Here is a 19167-nt window from a genome sequence, read left to right as displayed (position 1 = left end):
TGGTTTGGGTCTGAAGTGGAGACAGTCTTGCAATATGAGTCCTCATCATGTGGAATGTGACCCTAAGTCAGGGTAGACTCAGAATCAAGGTGTTCCTAAAGGGTTGTCTCTTATTGATTATAGATCCTATCAGGTTGACAATTAATAATACCTCACACAATCAGAGAGTAAATCAAGTGGAGATGGATCTATTGACAATTCTCGATTGCTAGGAGGGTGTCATTTTGCTGTCTTCCCGATGCGTGTGCATCTAGGTCTTCCCACAACAAAATGAGACATCAGAACCCTGTCAAATGGTGTGAACGATGAGTTCCTATCACCCCACATCTCTGTGCTCAGTGTCTGGAGGGCTCATCTGTGCCTAGAAGGGAACTCAGTAACTCACCTGTTGACGCAACATTGAGGATGCAGTTGCCTACACCCAAAATAGGGTTGAGGTCAGAGGTTGGCAGTCTGCTGATAATATGACCACCTAAGGACTAAAAGAAATACTAATAAGCAACCCGGAGTTTTTGTTGTGAATTACACAGAGGAGGACATTTCTTTTCAGGATAATTCAGCCATTAGAATAAAACATGCCAGTATGGCTCCAAGTTTTTCTTGCAAATTCTGAAATGTTTAAAGCAATGACTTATCCTTTTATTTTAATTATTTACAAAAAAAAGGAAGAAGGAAAGAAAGAAAGAAAGAAAGAAAGAAAGAAAGAAAGAAAGAAAGAAAGAAAGGAAGGAAGGAAGGAAGGAAGGAAGGAAGGAAGGAAGGAAAGAAAGAAAGAAAGAAAGAAAGAAAGAAAGAAAGAAAGAAAGAAAGAAAGAAAGAAAGAAAGAAAGAAAGAAAGAAAGAAGACAGTGAAAACCACCTCAGTTAGGAGGGAGCTCAACCTGTGATTTATGCATGAGGTCACTATGCTGCAGTTAATGCATTGTAGCTTGCATGACGGCAGACAGGAAATGGTTAAACAAAGCCACACAGATTGCTTATAAGTATTGGTGGGAGGGTGGGGCTATGAGTGTGGGGGCCAGAGAAGTGTGTTTGGGGCGATGAAGTTGTTGAGACCTCGAGTGTTTGAAGGAGGGGACCCGCTAGCACCTGGAGACAAGCTGCATCTGCAGGGTGAAAAAAAAAAAAAAAAAAAAAGTCTCCTTCCAGCCAAGCCTTATGGATCCCTTCCTGGCTGGTAGCATAATGAGAGATTCTGGTGAGAGACACCACATGGGAAATGTGGCCTGGGGGTAGATCCCTGTGCTCTGAGCAATCTGCCTCCCAGGAAAAACCACTACTGATGGTTCCACCAGTAAGAACACACGTCAGGTGGTGAACCACAGATGGGATGACCAATAAGGACACTGCAGGCACTCCAAATCAGGCAAATCAGAACATTAACATTAGGAGATTAAGAATTAAGACATCCAAAACACAAATCCACTGTGGTAGTTTGGATGGACATGGCCCCATAGCTTCACAGGGAGTGGCACTGTTAGGAAGTGGGCCATGTTGGAGTAGGCGTGGCTTTGTTAGAGGAAGTGTGTCACTGGGGGTGGGCTTTGAGGTCTCAGAAGCTCATGCCAGGCCTAGTGGCTCGCTGTCTCTTCCTGCTGCCTGTGGATCCAGATGTAGAACTCTCAGCTACCTCTCCAGCACCATGTCTGCCTGCATGCTGCCATGCTTCCCGCCATGATGATAATGGACTGAACCTCTGAACTGTAAGCCAGCCCCAATTGAATGTTTTCCTTATAAGAGTTGCCGTGGTCATGGTGTCTCTTCCTAGCAATAAAATACTAACTAATACATTCACAGTCATCAGAGAAGATTTAGATTGGACTGAAGAAACAGTCTACTAGTTCTTTTACTGTTATGCTGGGTATCAAACCCAGGACCTTGCACACACTAAGTGGATATTCTATCACTGAGCTCTCCCTAGCTTTCATGTAGAGCGATTGAGGGCCATCAATGATAACTCTGCTCCACATTACTTACTTACTGTTGATGGTCATTCATGTGGCTACTGTATTTATAGTTAATATTTTAGTCTGCAAATTATAGAGGTAGTATGAAACCACAGAAGATGTTGAGCAGACTGTGTGGCTCTCATTCACATCTGTGACCAGGTTAATTGTTTTCAACAAACCCATCTTTATAAGGCAACTAGTCCAAAAACCTCTTTGGGGGCTTTTAAAGACAGAAGCTTCTGGATCGGACAGACAAATCCTCAACAGAAAATCACAGACAGTGTAAAATCATGGGTGAATGAACCAGGAGACGTCGTCCCTGCATTTAACCTGGCCATTTAAGTGGCTTACTCTGCAGGGGTCTGAAGTAGGTAACCACTCATTCAGCCACGTGGAAAACAGGTGGGTACAGCCAGAAACAGAAATAGTGACTAAGGCCATCTTTCCTTCTTAAAGAACCCCACCCAGAGGAAGGTGCAGAGAACCTACAGCCATGTTCCTGATCTGCTGCCCAGCCAGGGTCTTCAGATGCTTCAGGAGAGCACGGTACTTCTGTGTCCTCTCCTCAGGGAGCCTGGAGACCACATCTTCCAAGACGTCCTTTACCTGGGTCAGGCTGAGGCCAGCGCCCAGTGTCAGCCCTGAAAATGAGATGGCTTTGTTAATATTCTATAAGCTTGGAAATGATGGAGAGATGGAAAGATGGCCAGAGTTATGATGCTGCCTTTTTCACTCATGAGTATTCCCCATGTTCATTAGACAATCTTACAAATCCAAGGAGACACAAGAGCAAAAGCAGCACATGACCCCTGAAAAGCAACCAAAACCTTCAGGGCAGTTCACAGCTCTGCTATCAGGACATCCCTCACCTCTCTGCGGCCTCTCCTGCTCCTGCTCTGTCCCAGCATCAGGCACTATTTTCTGTCTTTGGTGTTTGTCCGTGAGGTCTTCACCTTCTCAACCTGATGCCGCCCATCTACCTTTGGTCTCAAGTTGCAGTTTGGTTGGACTGCCCTGTTACCTGCCTTTCTAACATTATGTGTCTCTCTTGGGCAGTACTGGTCATAGCTGAAACCTTTCATGTAGTTTGTGTGACGTCTGCCTTCACCACCTGATGATAAGCCTCATCACACAGGGTGAAGACCTGCTGTAGACCACTGTATCTCCGATGCCTTGCATAACCCTTGTTTTCCTGGTTTGCTTCAAACCCTTCCCATCTAAAAGTTGAACTGGAATTCCATTCCTTTGCCAACGTGCTCCCTCTAATTTTTTTCTCACATTTTGTGTGTGTGTGTGTGTGTGTGTGTGTGTGTGTGTGTGTGTGTGTGTGTGTGTGTGCATCTGTGCTGGCATATGTGTGCAACATGCATTCATGTAGAGGCCCAGGGTGGATTTTAGGAATGTCTTCTGTCAGTCTTCCTCCTTATTCATTGAGGCAGGGTCTCTCAATCAAACTCAGAGCTTGCTAATGTAGATAGTCCTGGAAGCCACCTTGCTCTGGGGCTTGTCTGTCTCTGCCTTCCAAGGCTGGAATGACAGGCAGCCCATCACACCCACTCAGCATTTATGTTCCTGGGAATCCAAACTCTGGTCCTCAGGCTTGTGTGGCAAGTGCCTCAACCACTGAGCTGTCTCCCCAGCCCTGTTCTTCTCATTTCTATTATTTACTACTAAACCTGTATCTGTTTTTATGTGACCAGGGTTCTAATCATTCCCTAGTTGAACCATTATCCTGAGAGACACTATGAATAAATTCTGACCTGCTTCATTCATTAACTGTTTCTAAGCACCTACTGTGTGCAACACCTTGGACAAAGAATACAGATAAGGTCTCCTCTTAAGTCAGTGCTCAATAGGGAAAGAGATAACTAGGCAAATCATAAGTAATGTAATATCAGCTATGATAAGTGATAAAGGAAGATGTGGAAAGAGGTGTTCGTAAGCACCTCCTGGTGGCGCTTCTGGTGCTTGTGAAGTGTTACCTACCAGCAGCCATGCTCAGAAAATCTCGTCAGGAAACCAGAAATGTGCATCTGGTGCATCTCTGCTTTGTACATTACATCGTGCTTCACTCTGTGTCGGAGTCACCCACTTTCCATAGGAAAAAACTGTAATTTGTAACTGCTTACATGTCTAAGAATGCAAGTGTTTTAGGGTCGGTTTTATCAGCACACACTCAGCAGGGGGAGCTCGTGATTTAGTTTTGGAAAGCTGAATAAAAGGGCTGTGGCAAGAATAACCTGCAGGAAGTTGGGTATGGCCGAACAAAGCTTGCATGCCTCATGGTGTGAATGGGTGTGGCTGGCGCTTCATCTCAGGGCAGAATACCGGTTAGTAAGGTATTGTTTTGTTTGTCCAACAGGTTAACTGAGAACAAACAGCCCAGCTCAAGAGACCAAAGATTCATCTAGAAAGACAGTATTTGTTCACCTAAGCCACCTCTCGACTCTTCTCCGTGGCTTTTCGTCCCTCATTGACCTCAGGATGCCAACTTACTTGACCTCTCTTTACTGGGCTGTGACTCATCATTGACTAAACAGAGATCTCTGCCATCGGAGATTACAAAGCACGGACTTATTTACAACTCAGTGGATGTTGAAAGAGCGCTTACTCCATGAGGATCTGTTCATTGGCAAGATGAAGACCGAGAGAAATAATTAAGTCCTCAGAGTCAGAGCTGTGATGTGACTGAGCGGCACTGAAGCCCTCAGTGAAGACAGCAACCCTGACAGACTTGTGTGTGTATGCCTCTGTGTGTGGTCTGCAGTTTCCCAGTTGCTCTGAGGACAAGGCCTGCTGGGAACACATGGGTTAGGTAGGAGTTTCCTCAGCACAGCACATGCTTTCCTGCACAAGATGAAAAGCAGCGTGTGTGTGTGTGTGTGTGTGTGTGTGTGTGTGTGTGAGAGAGAGAGAGAGAGAGAGAGAGAGAGAGAGAGAGAGAGAGAGAGAGAGAGAGCGCTACTTTGCAGCCCAGGAGGCTGTCGTGGAATTCACTATATAGCCCAGCCTGGCCTCAAGTTCATGGAAACACTCCCACTTCAGTCTCTCAGATGCTGAAATTACAGACATGAGCTACCAAGCCTGGCTCAAAAAGCAACATTAAGAAAAAAAATCCTTTCTCTCCTTAAACATATTTGTTAATAGAAAACACACAAGGTGTGGAGAAGAACACGGACACGTGTGTTCTCAATCGTGAGAGCACTTCAATGTTTACTTACTTTTGTATTTTTCCTTCCTTAAAATAAATCCCAGACTCTCTTTAATTAAAGTTTAAAAAGCACCCAAACTGTCATGATCCTAAAATAGCACCATTTTGAAAGCGTCTCTTAGCTGTGGAAGAAGATTCCACCGACAATAAAAGGAACTCTAAATGATGAGGGGCACAGTCATTAGATCCTCCTCTGATGATTTCCTGACACATCTGCTGATTGTGTCTTTGACACCTAGGGAAGAAACCACGTCTTCCTCGGGAGACTTGATTTGCCGGCTCACAGCTCTGCGTCTGGCATCAGGGGAGAAACCAAATAACTTGAAAACTAATTAAAAAAGGAATGTTTAGAAGTGGCTTTATTCTGCTTGTGCTTCTCACAGAGTCAAATTCGATGTTGTGAGAGAGTCGCATCGAGCCTTGCTGGATAGCTGTGCGGCTTTCACTGGAACCGGTTCTGCTTCGATGGAGAAAGACCAGCTGAGGGCTGCCTGGAAAAATGCTGTGCGCTACCTACCAGAGACCAGGTAACTATTTCCTCAGCTACCAGAGAGAAGAAAACAGGGAGGAGTCTCTTTGGGGAGCTGGGACCTTAGAAGTAGCAAAGTGGAGCCAGGCAGTGGTGACATACACCTTTAATCCCAGCACTCGGGAGGCAGAGGCAGGCAGAGCTCTGTGAGTTCGAGGCCAGCCTGGGCTACCAAGTGAGTTCCAGGACAGCCAGGGCTGCACAGGGAAACTCTGTCTCAAAAACATTATTTGAGGCCCAGTTCTCTGCATAAAAAGTTGAATCTCTAGACAAGATGTGTAAACTTTTTTTTCAGGATTTTCTAAATTTAGAAGATGTTCTGTACAAAGGATCAGTCGTGGTTGGGCACTGTAGTGCCAAGTGTGATTTCCTCCCATCTCATGAGCCTGTGACCTCCTTAGTGTCAAGTCAAACAACCTTTGCCTTCTCCAGCCAAGCCACCGGCCACACACGGACTTTGTTAGAACAGATGAGAACATACCTTCCTTTGTATTGGTCACGATGTGTAATTCCAAGACCCTGGCAGGAGAGATGATAATTGGGTAGGAAACTTCTTTGAACTTCATATCAAGCCCTAAAAGGGAGAAGAATGATCATAACTGGGAATAAAACCGTGCATGCTGGGCCTGGTGACGCATGCCTGTAATCCTGGAGGCTCAGGAGGCAGGGAACCCAGCGAGCCTCTGCACCAAAGTTTTAAAGGGTGAAGTCGGCTGAGGATATTGCTTAGTAGTAGAGCACTTGTCTAACCTGGTGATCCCTCGGGTACCTTCCCCAGTGTGAGGAGGAGGAAGAGGGAAAGGAGAGAAGGAAGAGGAGGAATAAGAGGAGGAAGAGGAAAAGAGGGAAGGAGAGGAGGAAGAGGAAGATAAAGAAGAGGAGGAGGGGGAGGAAAAGGAGAAAGAGGAAGAGAAGGAAGAGGAGGAGGGGAGGAGGAAGAAGAGGAAGAGGAGGGGAAGGAACACACCAGCTAGATTTCATTTAATTTCACTTGGTAAATAAAACTCTGACCTAGAACTCATTAAAATGAAATAAAAATCATGGCAAAGGAAGCCTGTTTCCCTTCTCAGTGGTTTCTCCTTTCTTGGGCTGAGACTGATCACCTATAGATTTCATCCTCTGAAACTCAGGAAGAGAAAGATCTGTTTTACTATTTGTTGGTGCCAGAAGAAACAAAACCTTAACATCTCCCTGTTCCCTGCAATCTAATCACACTCTGTAGCTGGAATGAGAGGCTGATGTGCCTCGTAGCAAGCCGGCCATCAGCTGGGCCAGAGAAGGAAGCCTGTCGCCAGATGAGAGTCTGCTTGGTGACCCAGTGCCACAGCTCTCTCCTCCTGCAGCAGTTTGGGTCTCAACAGAGCAGGGGGATCTGCTTCTCTGCTACCCACCGAGAGAGGTGTTGCCCATCATGAGTGGAGCGCTGGGGTACTTCATTTTCAGGTCCAGGAGGTCTTTTAAGGTTCCTGGGGCAATCCAGGTAGTCCTCTCCCCACAAAAAGTCAGAGCTCTCTTTTGGGGATCCTCTGCCATTCTCTGCAGTATTTAAATTCAGACAATGATGATGTTAGTGACAGAGCACACATAGACGTCTTCACAGCTCGCAACTGAACAGGCAGGAACTGAGGATCACAAAACAAAGGCAGGTATTTTTCGTCTAAATTCATAACTAAATTAATTCCTTTGAATATTTTTCTCATCTCTTACAGCTTAAAAAATGAAGTAGACTTTAATGAAGTCTTAACATAAACAAACAAGACTCTTACATACACAATCTTATGTCAATTTCCCAACCAAAGAAATGACTGTAAACCAAACTATCGATGACGACAGACTGTCACCAGAGACTTAAGCACATATGGGCTGAGGGCTACATGACATTACCAGGCAGAGAAACATGATGAATGTACCGGGAGACAGGAGACGCAGGTTCTAATCCCAGCCTGGCTACTGAGTACCCAGATCAATTTAGGAAAACTCTGGATCCTCTCTCTCTATGTCTGGCTTGATGTGTGTGAAAACTAAGGATGATGTATGAATGTCATTGGGCTCTCAGTGGTCACTGAAATACGGGGTAAAGCTGTTTTGCTGAACAACAAAAAGCAACGCCCCCCAACCACAACAAACCAGTGAAAACAGAAAACATCCAGCTATTGAAGCCAGTGGGACCTTCCATTGATGTTTATGGCTTCCTAAGCAAGACGGAGAGCTTCAACGCTACCGGTGGGTTTTTCTCAGTTGTTAACAGCAGAATTTCCTTAGGTTTTCCTGCCATCAATTTCTCTAAAACAAATGGCTGTGATAGGTAGTAATACATTAACGTGAACGAGCGTGAGATAAATATTCATGAGGATAATTTCATGCTTAGTCAAGCAGACTTTTAATTTTGGTTTCCTTCCCTTCTCTCCTCTTGTGGACTTCCTGTGCCCTCTGTTTTGATTTGATACAGGAATCATTTAATATGCTCATATTTTCTGCCTAAAATAATTTCTACCCTACTAAGTCAAATCACATTTGGCATTATTTTACAGTGTGCAGGAAAGAAAGCACAAGTATGCTAACGACTCATATAGCTTTACCAAAGGAAAAAATACAACAAGGAGCCAATCAGAGACATAGCCTGGTCAAGGTGACATGGATTGTTACCGTGAAGAGGATGTGAACTCCAGAGCACCAGGCTCCTTGCCTGGTGCCCTCTGAAACCAAAGTTGTGGGCATTTAGAAGAAGCATGGTTTCAACAGTCTCTGCCAGTTAATATTAAACAAGGCAACCATTTCTCAAGCAGGAATCGAATTGCTTAATTTGATTCAAATGAACTTTGATGATATCCTGGCAAACAAATTTTATGAAAACATGCTTGCTCTTTGCCGGAGCATCCATGGGGAAGGTCTTTTGGTATAATTTCCATGTTTTAATGGGTCATCTCACTGAATCATTTTGTCGTACAGGAATCCTGGCAGAAGGCTGCTGGAAACAAGCTGTCACTAAAGGCGGACTGGTTAAGTGAAAACTTCTTTATCACTGTAAATGTTGCATTCAGCTAAGTGTCTACGTATTGAGTGGGGAAGGATGATGGACAGGAGAGTTCCTGGGCATGTGGGAAAACTCTGATTACTGAAATGTGTCATATGCTCTCAGGTGAAGCCAGCACTTCTCAAAGTAGAGTCCAATCACTTCTGGCAGTCCCCACAGAACACACTTTAGGGGTTCCAAAGTCAAAACTGTTTTATAGTGAAGAACAATGTATACGATTTGCTTTCTTCCTCCCATTGTCTGGGGAGTGTATGCCTGGGTGTAAAACTGCTCCGTGCTGTGTGTCCTCACACCTATCTGCAGCTGTATGCGAACCCAGCTGCTTTCTCTTAAGCCAGAGTTAGAGAGGTGTAGAACAATCTGGAAACAATGCCACTCTTGTTGCTGAATTTGGTTCCCAGCACCCACACAGCAGTGAACCATCCATAATTCCAGTTCCAGAATATCTGACGCCCTCTTCTGGCTTCCATGGGCATTGCACACATGTGGTGTGCAGATACTACATTTAAGCAAAACACCCAGACACATAAATAAATATTTTAAAACGTTTGCTCTGGCTACTTATAAAGAAATGAACTGAATAATTAAAATATTTCCACTTGAATTTCACACACTGCATCTGCCAATAGCTATAACCCACATAACAAAAATGTGCTGGGTTGTCACTCTTAAAGATGTATGTGGCACTGAAACCAAGCCAAACCAACCCGCCCCCCCAAAAAAAAAACCCCACAAAAAACAAAAAACAAAAAAACAAACAAACAAAAGGCCAAGAACTGTGTAGAGTGCCGGTACTCGGCCATTCTCTTGCACACAAGGCAGCAGAGACAAGCGCCCCATTGCAGGAGAATAAATATCCCCTGGGGGAAGGGAGGGGACACTGCCCACATCAGCAGGACTGTCCTCAGGAAGAGGCAGTTTGTCCTTTCCACATCCGGGGTGTCCAGCCTGGGGCCGGATACTTGGGGCTCTCCTAATAGAAGCTTGAGAAACAGAAAATAGAAAGGAGTCCACAGGATGCCTAGAGAAGTGATTGGACAATGTAAGGGAGGCAGCTCAGAGCCTTGTACCGGTGTGGAGACGATGGTTACTCAAGCAGGGGCCCGGATCTGCCCTTGCCTAGTCTTAGCCTGAATTTCCTATGGATCTTTAAGGGTATTGGGTACCAGAATGCATTTGCCCTGGACATGGAGTATGAGAAAAGATCAGAGACAAGATGGAGCCTGTCCACAGGCAAAAATAAATTTAAAAAAAAAATGCGTTCGTGACTCTGGAGGGCCACACAATGCAAAGTCACCCAGAGGAGCAAATATGGGCGGAGACGCCGGTGGGGAGGAGCTGATGGTGGGACTGTTCATTCTCTCACGAGCACCATCAAGTAAGGCAGGGGGAGAACAAACCATTAGCTCAGGTGGGAATATCAGCTCCTGAGTTGGATCCAAAGGCTGAAATTCTTCTTTTTCATACAATTTGGTGTAAATCTGAAGAAGGGAAAAAAAGTTTTAGTCTTTGTGGCAAAGGTTGGTACCTGGTTCTCGGCAGCCATGTAGTGACTATCGTTTGTTTGAAAAGCCTGGACTGGGGACTAGGACATAAGGACAGTGGCCAGAGGGCGGAGGAGGGCAGGGGAGGGCAGAGAAGGGCAGAGAAGGGGAGGGGAGGGCAGGGGCTTTCAGGTTGTGCCTTGCCCTAAGTTGACTCCATTGTGAGTGCAAGCACAGAGACAGGATGACACTGTATCTTGTGTGTGCAAGCAGACACCACCCCCTGCCCAGCAATAAACCAGGGGACATGGTGTGCCAGCTTATTCAGGCAAGACAAGATGCCCGCTGGGGAAGATTGGGAGCGTGTGACAAATTAAAACCACATCAGCAAAGCCAGGCCCGAGAATTCATCAAACACTCTAGACCAGCAAAGAGCATAACCCCTCACCTGGGTCACCTGAAATGAAGGCTCTGTCGTGGCCATTGAGGGCCTCCCTGACCTGGCCACCCCATGTGTGTGCAACAAGACACCCGACAGGCAGAGGGATCCTGATGGTCCCCTGAGTTCCAGCTCATTATCGTGCCCACTGCCTGACTGGCCCTCTCCTGGGGGCGCCAAATTTGGCACCAGTCCCTCTGCCTGGCCTCGGCTTGCCTTGAGCCCGGCTTGGCTCTGCCTCCAGATGCTCTCTCATGGGGTTCTTAATAACTCCCCTGCAACGGCTCTTTGCATCTGTATTAGCTGCGGTCTTCAATAAGCCAACTCCCCAAGTCTGTAGCCCCTCCTCCATTAACCCCTTTGTGGCTGTTCTATAACACACATAATCTTACTGCGCGTGCAGTGTGTGATTTGAGAGTTGACATGACTACTTGAGATCGGAATAAAAGTATCTGCTATTGCTAGGATCACGCCACCAAGAGAAAAGGGATTCCCTGTCAAGTCACAGCGGTCGGAGCTGACACCGTGCAGTGTGCCCTGATTTATATATCTTACCGGTATGGGAAACAACAAACGCAGCTTCAAGAAGTCCATCCCCATCTGCCCGCAGGCTACTGGCCACTGAGTCCCCAGTCTGGCCCTCTCTCACCAAGTCCCTCCCACAGGGTGCAAGGAGATCCCAGAGTTAGGGAACATTCCACCCGCAGCCAGAACCCCACTGCCTGCTAGCCATAGGCTTTTGGCACCATGACCTCAGGGTTCTTCCACCCAGAAGCCCCCAGTCCACTTCCCAGGACCCCTGTAGGCTTCTCCGCTCCACGCCCCTCCTCACTGAGAGATGCCTGAGCGGGGGCTGAGGGAAGAGACTGGGAGTGGGTGAGACTGGGACACACGAGCTGGGTGTTCGGTCTGTGATGCCAGCCGTGTGGGACAGCGCTGGGCACAGAGAGATGAGGACTGGGCTCGTCTCCTTAATGTTTCTGCTTTGGGCCTGCAGATACGGGTGACGGGCCTGACCCCCTGTCACTTCACGCAGGGATATTTGGTGGCTGTGGGCTAAAGAGCCTACGCTATTCTTACAAATGTCTTCCTCTCCTTTCTCTCTAGACTAGAAACCAAGTGAACTTGACTTTAGAGGAAGTGGTGTTTTTAATGTAACTACTATAATGTCCACAGGAATCTCACTTTGTTTAAACATGTTTGTGTGTGTGCAATTATAATAAAATCATGTTGAACTGCTGAAAAGTCTACAGAAATAAAACAGCTTCGTAATAGCATGGTGTAGATGTAACCACTCCTGTCATTATGTCTATTTTTTCCATTCCTAATCTCACTTTGCATATATGTATTTATATTGCATATACTGGTAATAGTTAATGGTGCCAAATTCTCAAATCTCAAATTGCTTCACTTTAGATAAGTCATTTTTATGTTTAAATTCTTTAAAGGTTACAGAAGAAGATTCCAGGTTAGTGTAAGTTCCAATTAAGCAGCTATGTCAAGACAGTCTTAAGTGATCCCCTGTTGCTAGACATTCAGGTTAGCACCAACCCTTATTACACATAACCCTGAGGTGCACATCTTTTTTCATAGTAAATATGTGACTTATTTTTAATTATTTTCCTGGAGTGGATTTCTGGCAATGAAATTGCTCAGTCAGAAAGTATAAAAGCAAAATCTAATGCCCTCGACTCACAAATTCCATTGCTTGCCACAACTGGCTGAAAGGGAGATTCTGGACCTCAGTCATTAGGAAAATCAGACATTTAATATACAACTGCTGTGTGGCGTTCAACCTGGGCCTTTATGAGCAAATGTGCTCTATTCCAAACTTCCTTCAGTGGTCACCCGGTTACACTGAAGAAGCCACTGAGCTGGCTTTGAGCCAGGTCCTGTCTTCCCAAAGCCAGCTTCCCACGCTGGGGCCATCTTTACTATTCACCACAGCCCTGTTCGGAAGACTCCTTTCTTTCGGGTGGACTCCTGCTGGCGGTGACCAGAGGCCAATGAACAGAAAGGGTGGAAAGGCCAGAAGTAAGACACTTGTTTAGGGAGCCTCTGCTCTTTCCCAGCACGCAAAACCCTGTAACTCGTGTGGGCAGGATGCACTGAGGGCAAATAGAAGAAGATGGAGGGACTCGAGGGAAGGAGAGGGAGACTCACACTGGTTTTCTTCGCCGGCTCATTTTCTTCTTCATCCAAGCAACATTTCCCGTTCCCGTTCATCCGGCAGCAAGATGAACTCTGTAGAAGACAACATTAATGGTTAAATCAGAGAGTCATAGAGTTGTATGAATCCAGGGGTAAGAATGATTATGATGATGATGGGATGGGATGCTTACAATGTGTGTCCCTCCAGAACGCATACTGAAACTTAAGAGCCATTGTGATCGTGTTAGAAGGAGTTTCCACTCAAGAATGGACTAATGCCACTACAGCCAGAGAAGATTTCTATTTAAAGGACAGTCTAGAACCCCTAGCAGCCAGCCACTGGAAAGACTTCTTACCTCTAGGAATCCTCAGACTGAAAGGGCCTAGCGCCTGTCTCCACCCCGCCTTATCACTTCCTCTCTCTGCTTCACCATATCACTTCCTGTTTCCTCCTCCCAAGTACTGGGATTAAAGATATGTGCCTCCCAAGTACAGGGATCAAAGGCATGAGATCCCAAGTGCTGGGATTAAAGGTGTGTGCCACCACCGCCTGGCCTCTAGTGGCTAGCTCTGCTCTCTGATCTCCAGGCAGCTTTATTTGTTAGAGCACAAACAAAATATCACATTTGGCTCTCTTTTACCCTCAAATCTCTTCCACGATTGCAGTGTCTTCTGCCAAGTTATAACACAGCAAGAGAGTCCTTGCTCCATGGAACCCCCTGATCTTGACTGTATGAGCTTCTAGAACTGTGACCAATGGATTTCTGGTCATTAGAATTGATCCAGTGTGTGGTATTCTGGTCCAGGAATATAAAATGGACTCAGACACAGAGGTGGTGGAAGTGGTAAACTGTGTAGGTTGTGGTCTAGGTTTGGTTGAGCTAACAGTCTGTGCTCCACATGACGTTTTGTGTTTTGTGGACATGTTATGTTTTAATTCTTTTAATCACGATTCCACTTCACAGACAAGAAAACAAGGGCTTAGGAAAGTTATGTGATTTATCAAATTGTGTAGCTAGAGAATTGTGGAATCAGGATTTGAGGCTATGCATTCTGATATGAAGTTAGTTTACGCTTGTTCAGCATAACTTTATGTTCTAATTATTAATAGTAACTGCAATTTCCCCATTGTCTCTCCTAGTCTAGGCTTATGCCCATTGCTCACCATGTATTAAAACCTTTAGTTTTCAATGAACCTCTCCTGAGAGAAGGTGGGGGGCAGGTTGTCCAAGGGAGGAGTGGAAGACATGGAGGACCTGGAGCTTCTGAAATCAGAGCAACATTCTCTGGGTTGTCACGAAGATGCAGGGATCACTGACAACTCCTTCCTTTTGCTGAACCTCTGGCCACTCCTGAAGAGCCTTAGGATGGAGCCAATTGGCAGAAAGATCCTGTTATTAATGGGTTTTAATTTGCAGCCCACCAATCTGGCTCAGTGAGTGGACCAGCCTGGGGGTTAATGGGGCTGGAGATTGAGTGCTTTAAAAACGTTTTATTTATTTATTTTTGAGATGAGACAAGGTCTTACTTTGCAGCTCACACCATCCCTGAACTCGCTATGTAGCCCAGACTGGTCTTGAATTTGCAATTATTCTGTCTTAGTCTACCTCCTGGGTGCTGGAATTGCAGATGTGTGCAACCATACAGTTACAAGAACGTCTGGGGCTGTGAGGTGGCTCAGTGTGTAAAGTGCTTTCTGAGTTCAAAACCCTGGAACTTGGGTAAGAGTAGAAAGAGAGAACCAAGGCCGGATGGCGGTGCCTTTAATCCCGGCACTCGGGAGGTAGAACCAGGTGGATCTCTGTGAGTTCGAGGCCAGCCTGGTCTACAGAGCGAGATCCAGGACAGGCACCAAAACAACACAGAGAAACCCTGTTTTGAAAAAACAAACAAACAAACAAACAAACAAAAAAATAGAGAGAGAACCAACTTAACAAGTTGCTCTCTGACCTCCACATACATGTATTCACACCCTGTATAAATTTAAAACATACAAAAAAAACATTTGAACCAGAGAATTTATGAGCCTTTGGGTTGATGAAGCACCCCATGCTAGGAACATGGTAGACCTCAAATCCATTGACTGGATGTCCTTTCTAGATGTTCTCTGCTGTACCAGTTCATCTAGCTATTCACCTGTTCCCTTTATAACAGATTTTAAAGCAACCCAGCAAGACTAAGCAGTGTTTCCTGAGTTATGGCAAATTATTGAAGTTGAGGAGGGAAGGAAGTCCTAGGAACTACTAATTTTTAGCTAGCGGATCAGAAATACCAAAGGCCCAGTCCGGCATTTGATAAGATGAAATCAGTCTTGTGAGCCCTTAACTTGTCGAGTGTGACACTAACTCTGAGTAGTTAGTGTCACACTACTAGGTTAAAGCAGAGTACCCTGTGAGCATCTGGAGGGTTGGAAGACTGGTGTGGGAAGCCCTGCATGTCTGACATCAGGGTTGCTCTAGGAGGCTGTGGGAAGCATGCGGTGCCTGCTTCGGAGAGGTCTGCAGATGGCGAGGGCAGAGGGAGTCCTGGACTGATGCTTTGTGGATGTTGCAGATCTCACATTCAATTGAGTCCACCTAACGTGAATGATGGAGACGGCTTCTCCTCTCTTCCCCATCTCCCATCAGGATTAATCTCAGACGGAATCACAATCAGAGCAAAGAGGGGCATTCACTTGATAGAAATGCTTCACTTGGGCTATGTCTCAACCAAAAGTGCTGTGGAAGTGACAGTCTGAAAAACAGACTTTTATCAGTTTTTCTTCATCATGAAGCAAGATGTTAGAACGGCCTAATCCATTTTCACTAAGAATACGCCATTTCCAAACTTCACCTTCAGAAAAAGAGCTATTATGGTGCTACCTGTCTGTATTTCTGAAAAAAACACCCAGTTACGCTTACTGAGATGGGCGAAAACAGAAAATCATTTTTCTTTAAAACACAGAATTGTACTTTCCTTGAAACCCATCTGGCGTGTGTGTCAGGGAGGTTTGGAAGGAGCCAGTGTGGGGGTGGGCATAAGGGTGGCTCAGCGGCCATCAGTCATTTCACACTCACGGGGCTGAGACTTTTCATGCTCTCCACAATGGGTCTGTATCCAGTGCAGCGGCATAAATTACCTGGGGGAATGAAAGGCACGGTTTCAACTCCAAGGCCATTTCTCTGGGCTTGCTGTAGCTCCCTCATTCATACCGACTCTCTCTTTATATTACCTCCCTTGCCAATCATTTAAAAGGAATCTTTCTGGATTTCACACATATTATTAGGAGTTACTCGGGACCTATTTACGGGGTACACTCTCAAGAGAGGTACAGAACAGAAACTTGGTGGAAGGAAAGGACAGAAAATGCCACTGTAAGGGACACAACTCACATGCCAGAGATGTGCATAGCTTGTGAATATTCACTGCTTAGATCCAGATCGTTTTCCAGGATCCTTGTGTAGAGAAAGTAAGCACAGGGTCTCATTACAGAAACGAGAACTTCTAGCATAACAAGGATATGCCACCTTCTAGAGGGCGCTCCTCTAGATAAGACTTGAGTTCCTAAATCCAGGGTTCTTCCTTGTAACATGACCTATCACACCTGCGGGGGTTACTGGCTCTATCGGAACTGCCTTGTGGGATCTGGGACCCAGGACCTGCTGTGGTGGGTGTGGCTGCTCCAGCCATGCTTACTCTGTTGAGTCACTGACCCAGCTGGAGAATCTCACGTCTCCACCAGCATCCCACAACAGAGGCAGGATAACTTGTTAGCCTGCAAGCAGGGTGAAATCGCAGACCCTTGCAAGTTCTTGAGAACCAGTAGGTGGTGTTAATAATCTCATACTATCAGAGGGACTGACCCGACACAGAGGGGTCATCTCACCTTGCCGAGTCTCTTTCGACCACTGGCTCTCCCTGTTATCGGGTGAGATCATAGACTCTGAGACTGTGATGGCATTTCTGTTCTGTTCTGCATTTTACACAACGTTTTCACAGACTCCTTCAAAACAACAATCAGCATCAGAAGTCCTTGTGACAAAGCATTGTCCCAAAGGTCAAGGCCCACAGACGGGCACACTACACACCACAGAGCAGGCAGTTGTTAATGCTTACAGAAGGACAGGGGCTGCATTAGGAGGAGAGATGACTCGAAACATACATTAATTTTACTCAAATGTATGAAGTAAGTAGAGGAGTCTCTGTCATTTTTCTAGAGAAAATAATAAGAAAAAAAAACAGTCCTGTAAACAAATTCAGACAAGGCGATAAAGGCGTGGGGTCTACATCAATCACCCAGGTTCAAAAGCGGACTCTCCCCCTGGCTAGGTTTAAGGTCTGGGGCAGTAAGTGCACCATTTTGTACCTCAACTTCCTCTTCTGCATAACTGACTTGTAGTACGTCTCGTGGAATGATACAGAGGACAGAAAGCATTCCAGAAGTTAGCTGTTGTGGCAGTCCTAGATGTAAGAGCACAGACTGAAGGCATACAGAGAATCACTTCAGTCTTGGTGCAATGAGACTTTGGGGGTCTAGCAGGAACCTCTAAAGCCTGGAGAGATGAGACTCGGTAAAACACGTGGCAATGTTACAGAATAAAAACTAACCAAGGCGGCAGGACCTAGGATCATCAAGTACGTATTTGAGAGGAAATCCAAGTTCTCTGAAGAAAGGGTATCAAGACCATTAGGGTGACAACTTATTGAGAGACGCAGGCCTCGGGCTCTGTAGCACATCCCAGGCCACGCTGCTTCCTGCAGGCGATTGTCCTGGTTTACTGTTCCCTTCCCTAACTTGCTATTTTAACCCCGATTCTCTGATTCTTAGCTGCCTGTGACTTTTGAAATCTGCTTGTAGAACCTCAGATTTCAGCAAAATGTCAAGACTCCTATCCTGACGAACCCGGCTTCCCCTTTGACTCAAGGCTCTGCCTGATTATTTCCTTTCAGCACCCCTGCAGCCCTTATGTGGAAACCCTTCATACTGCCAGCACCTTCCTACTAGTTGGGCCCGCATCTGGCTGCTAGAGGGGATGGACCACCCAGGTCACCTGACCCAATGCAAGGTATGGACAGAACCTCTTTTGGAGAAGCTGTAACAGAGGAAGCCACCGCTGAGAAAGCATCCTTTAGTGACCCAAGTTTGGGAGGTTTCACCTCTGCTAAAATAGGGGGATCAGGGGCAAAGGCTTCTTGAGGGTCACGAAAGTCAGAGAAACCAGTGTCGGGCAAGGCTGTCAAGCTAACCACAAAGACTATGATATGACAATGGCAGGTATTGGGGACAGGATCTCTGAAGGTGAAGACTGCTCAATGTTCTTCCGGGCAGTAGTTGTGAAGAGGCAATTTCAAAGAGTGCGGCACAGTGACAGAGCTCCCTGCCCCATCCCCATACTGGTCAGAAACCACAGATGGAATCGTTGGTACAGGAGCAGGGGAAGCGCTCAGCTGTGGGGCTGGAGAGGACATAACTGGATGTGACAAGATCTGAGGGAGGAGGGCTGTGATCGGGTTGCTTCCCGACCAGCCAAACCAGAAAGGAGAGAAGAAATGCTGAACATCATGAGGTAAAGCAGAGAATGAAAGGCAAAGTGTGGTACAGAGCAGTGTCAGCTCGACTGGACACGAGACCGAGGCAGGTTGTGGAGAAAATACTGTCATCATCATCATCATCATCATCATCAACACGTCAAAAAGAGAACAACTGTAACCGAGTAACATTAAGAGATGCCCGAGAGAAGGCACAGCTGTCTTGTTCTTAAATCACTCACATGTTTCTCACAACAGGAATACCTGGTAACTAAGCATTGGCCGGGCTTTGTTCAAAAAGCCTTGAAGTCTAAGATACATGGAGACTTTAAGAGAACGTGTAGCCTCTTTGAATTTGTTCAAGATGTCAGATGGATCAAGGGAATTAGGTCTCATGGCAGGATGAGCTTGTGAAATTTTGAGCAGCAATCTTTGTGAGACATAACAATAAGCCAACATAGTTCTAGAACATTGGAGACAACCAACCCTTGGCCTGTTTTTTTGTTGTTTTTTTTTTTTTAAAGAAGGGTATTAGGTGAGGTTGACTACTCTTGGCCAGATCTCTGGATCTGTCCTGACAGGGGTTATTTGTGACAGAGCCTAAAAACAGTGTTGTCTCTGAGGAGACGAGGGACTAAGAAAGCTAGCCTTTTCTTCTGGGATAAGAATTCTAGGGTGGATCTGCTTAATTCCACAGACATAGTGCGAGGAGATTTCCCAGGGCATTTGACAAGTTTGGGCTCCTCTGTATCGAGGACAGAAAATGTCAGTGCACGAGACACAATTAAACAGCAGTTCAGTGTTAATGATGTGGATTAATTTTCTCACAAAGCTCTGCTTGACTTATTCTATTCAATAGTTT

General features: G+C 45.9%; 1 protein-coding gene across 4 annotated transcripts in view; it reads right to left on the bottom strand.

Annotated features, from left to right (window-relative positions):
* The window catches only part of LOC107401015 (aldehyde oxidase 3-like), a 39452-nt gene that overhangs the window by 8832 nt on the left and 11453 nt on the right, over nt 1-19167 (bottom strand). The window contains exons 6-13 of one of the 4 annotated variants that reach the window (XM_076550494.1): nt 15854-15915; nt 12810-12890; nt 10124-10204; nt 7081-7225; nt 6171-6263; nt 2439-2590; nt 386-479; nt 85-286 (exon numbers count right to left, since the gene is read on the bottom strand). In XM_076550494.1, the coding sequence (XP_076406609.1) occupies nt 279-286; nt 386-479; nt 2439-2590; nt 6171-6263; nt 7081-7225; nt 10124-10204; nt 12810-12890; nt 15854-15915 (716 nt within the window). In that variant the 3' untranslated portion in view covers nt 85-278. Of the gene's footprint in view, nt 1-84; nt 287-385; nt 480-964; nt 1107-2438; nt 2591-6170; nt 6264-7080; nt 7226-10123; nt 10205-12809; nt 12891-15853; nt 15916-19167 lie in introns of those variants that run through there. The other 3 variants (XM_076550493.1, XM_076550495.1, XM_076550496.1) reach the window with 3 other exon arrangements.

The sequence above is a fragment of the Peromyscus maniculatus genome, chromosome 13 (genome assembly GCF_049852395.1).
Source record: "Peromyscus maniculatus bairdii isolate BWxNUB_F1_BW_parent chromosome 13, HU_Pman_BW_mat_3.1, whole genome shotgun sequence".
NCBI lineage: Eukaryota > Metazoa > Chordata > Mammalia > Rodentia > Cricetidae > Peromyscus > Peromyscus maniculatus.
Note: the sequence above shows the minus strand (reverse complement) of the source record. Positions and strands in the feature narration are given on the sequence as shown.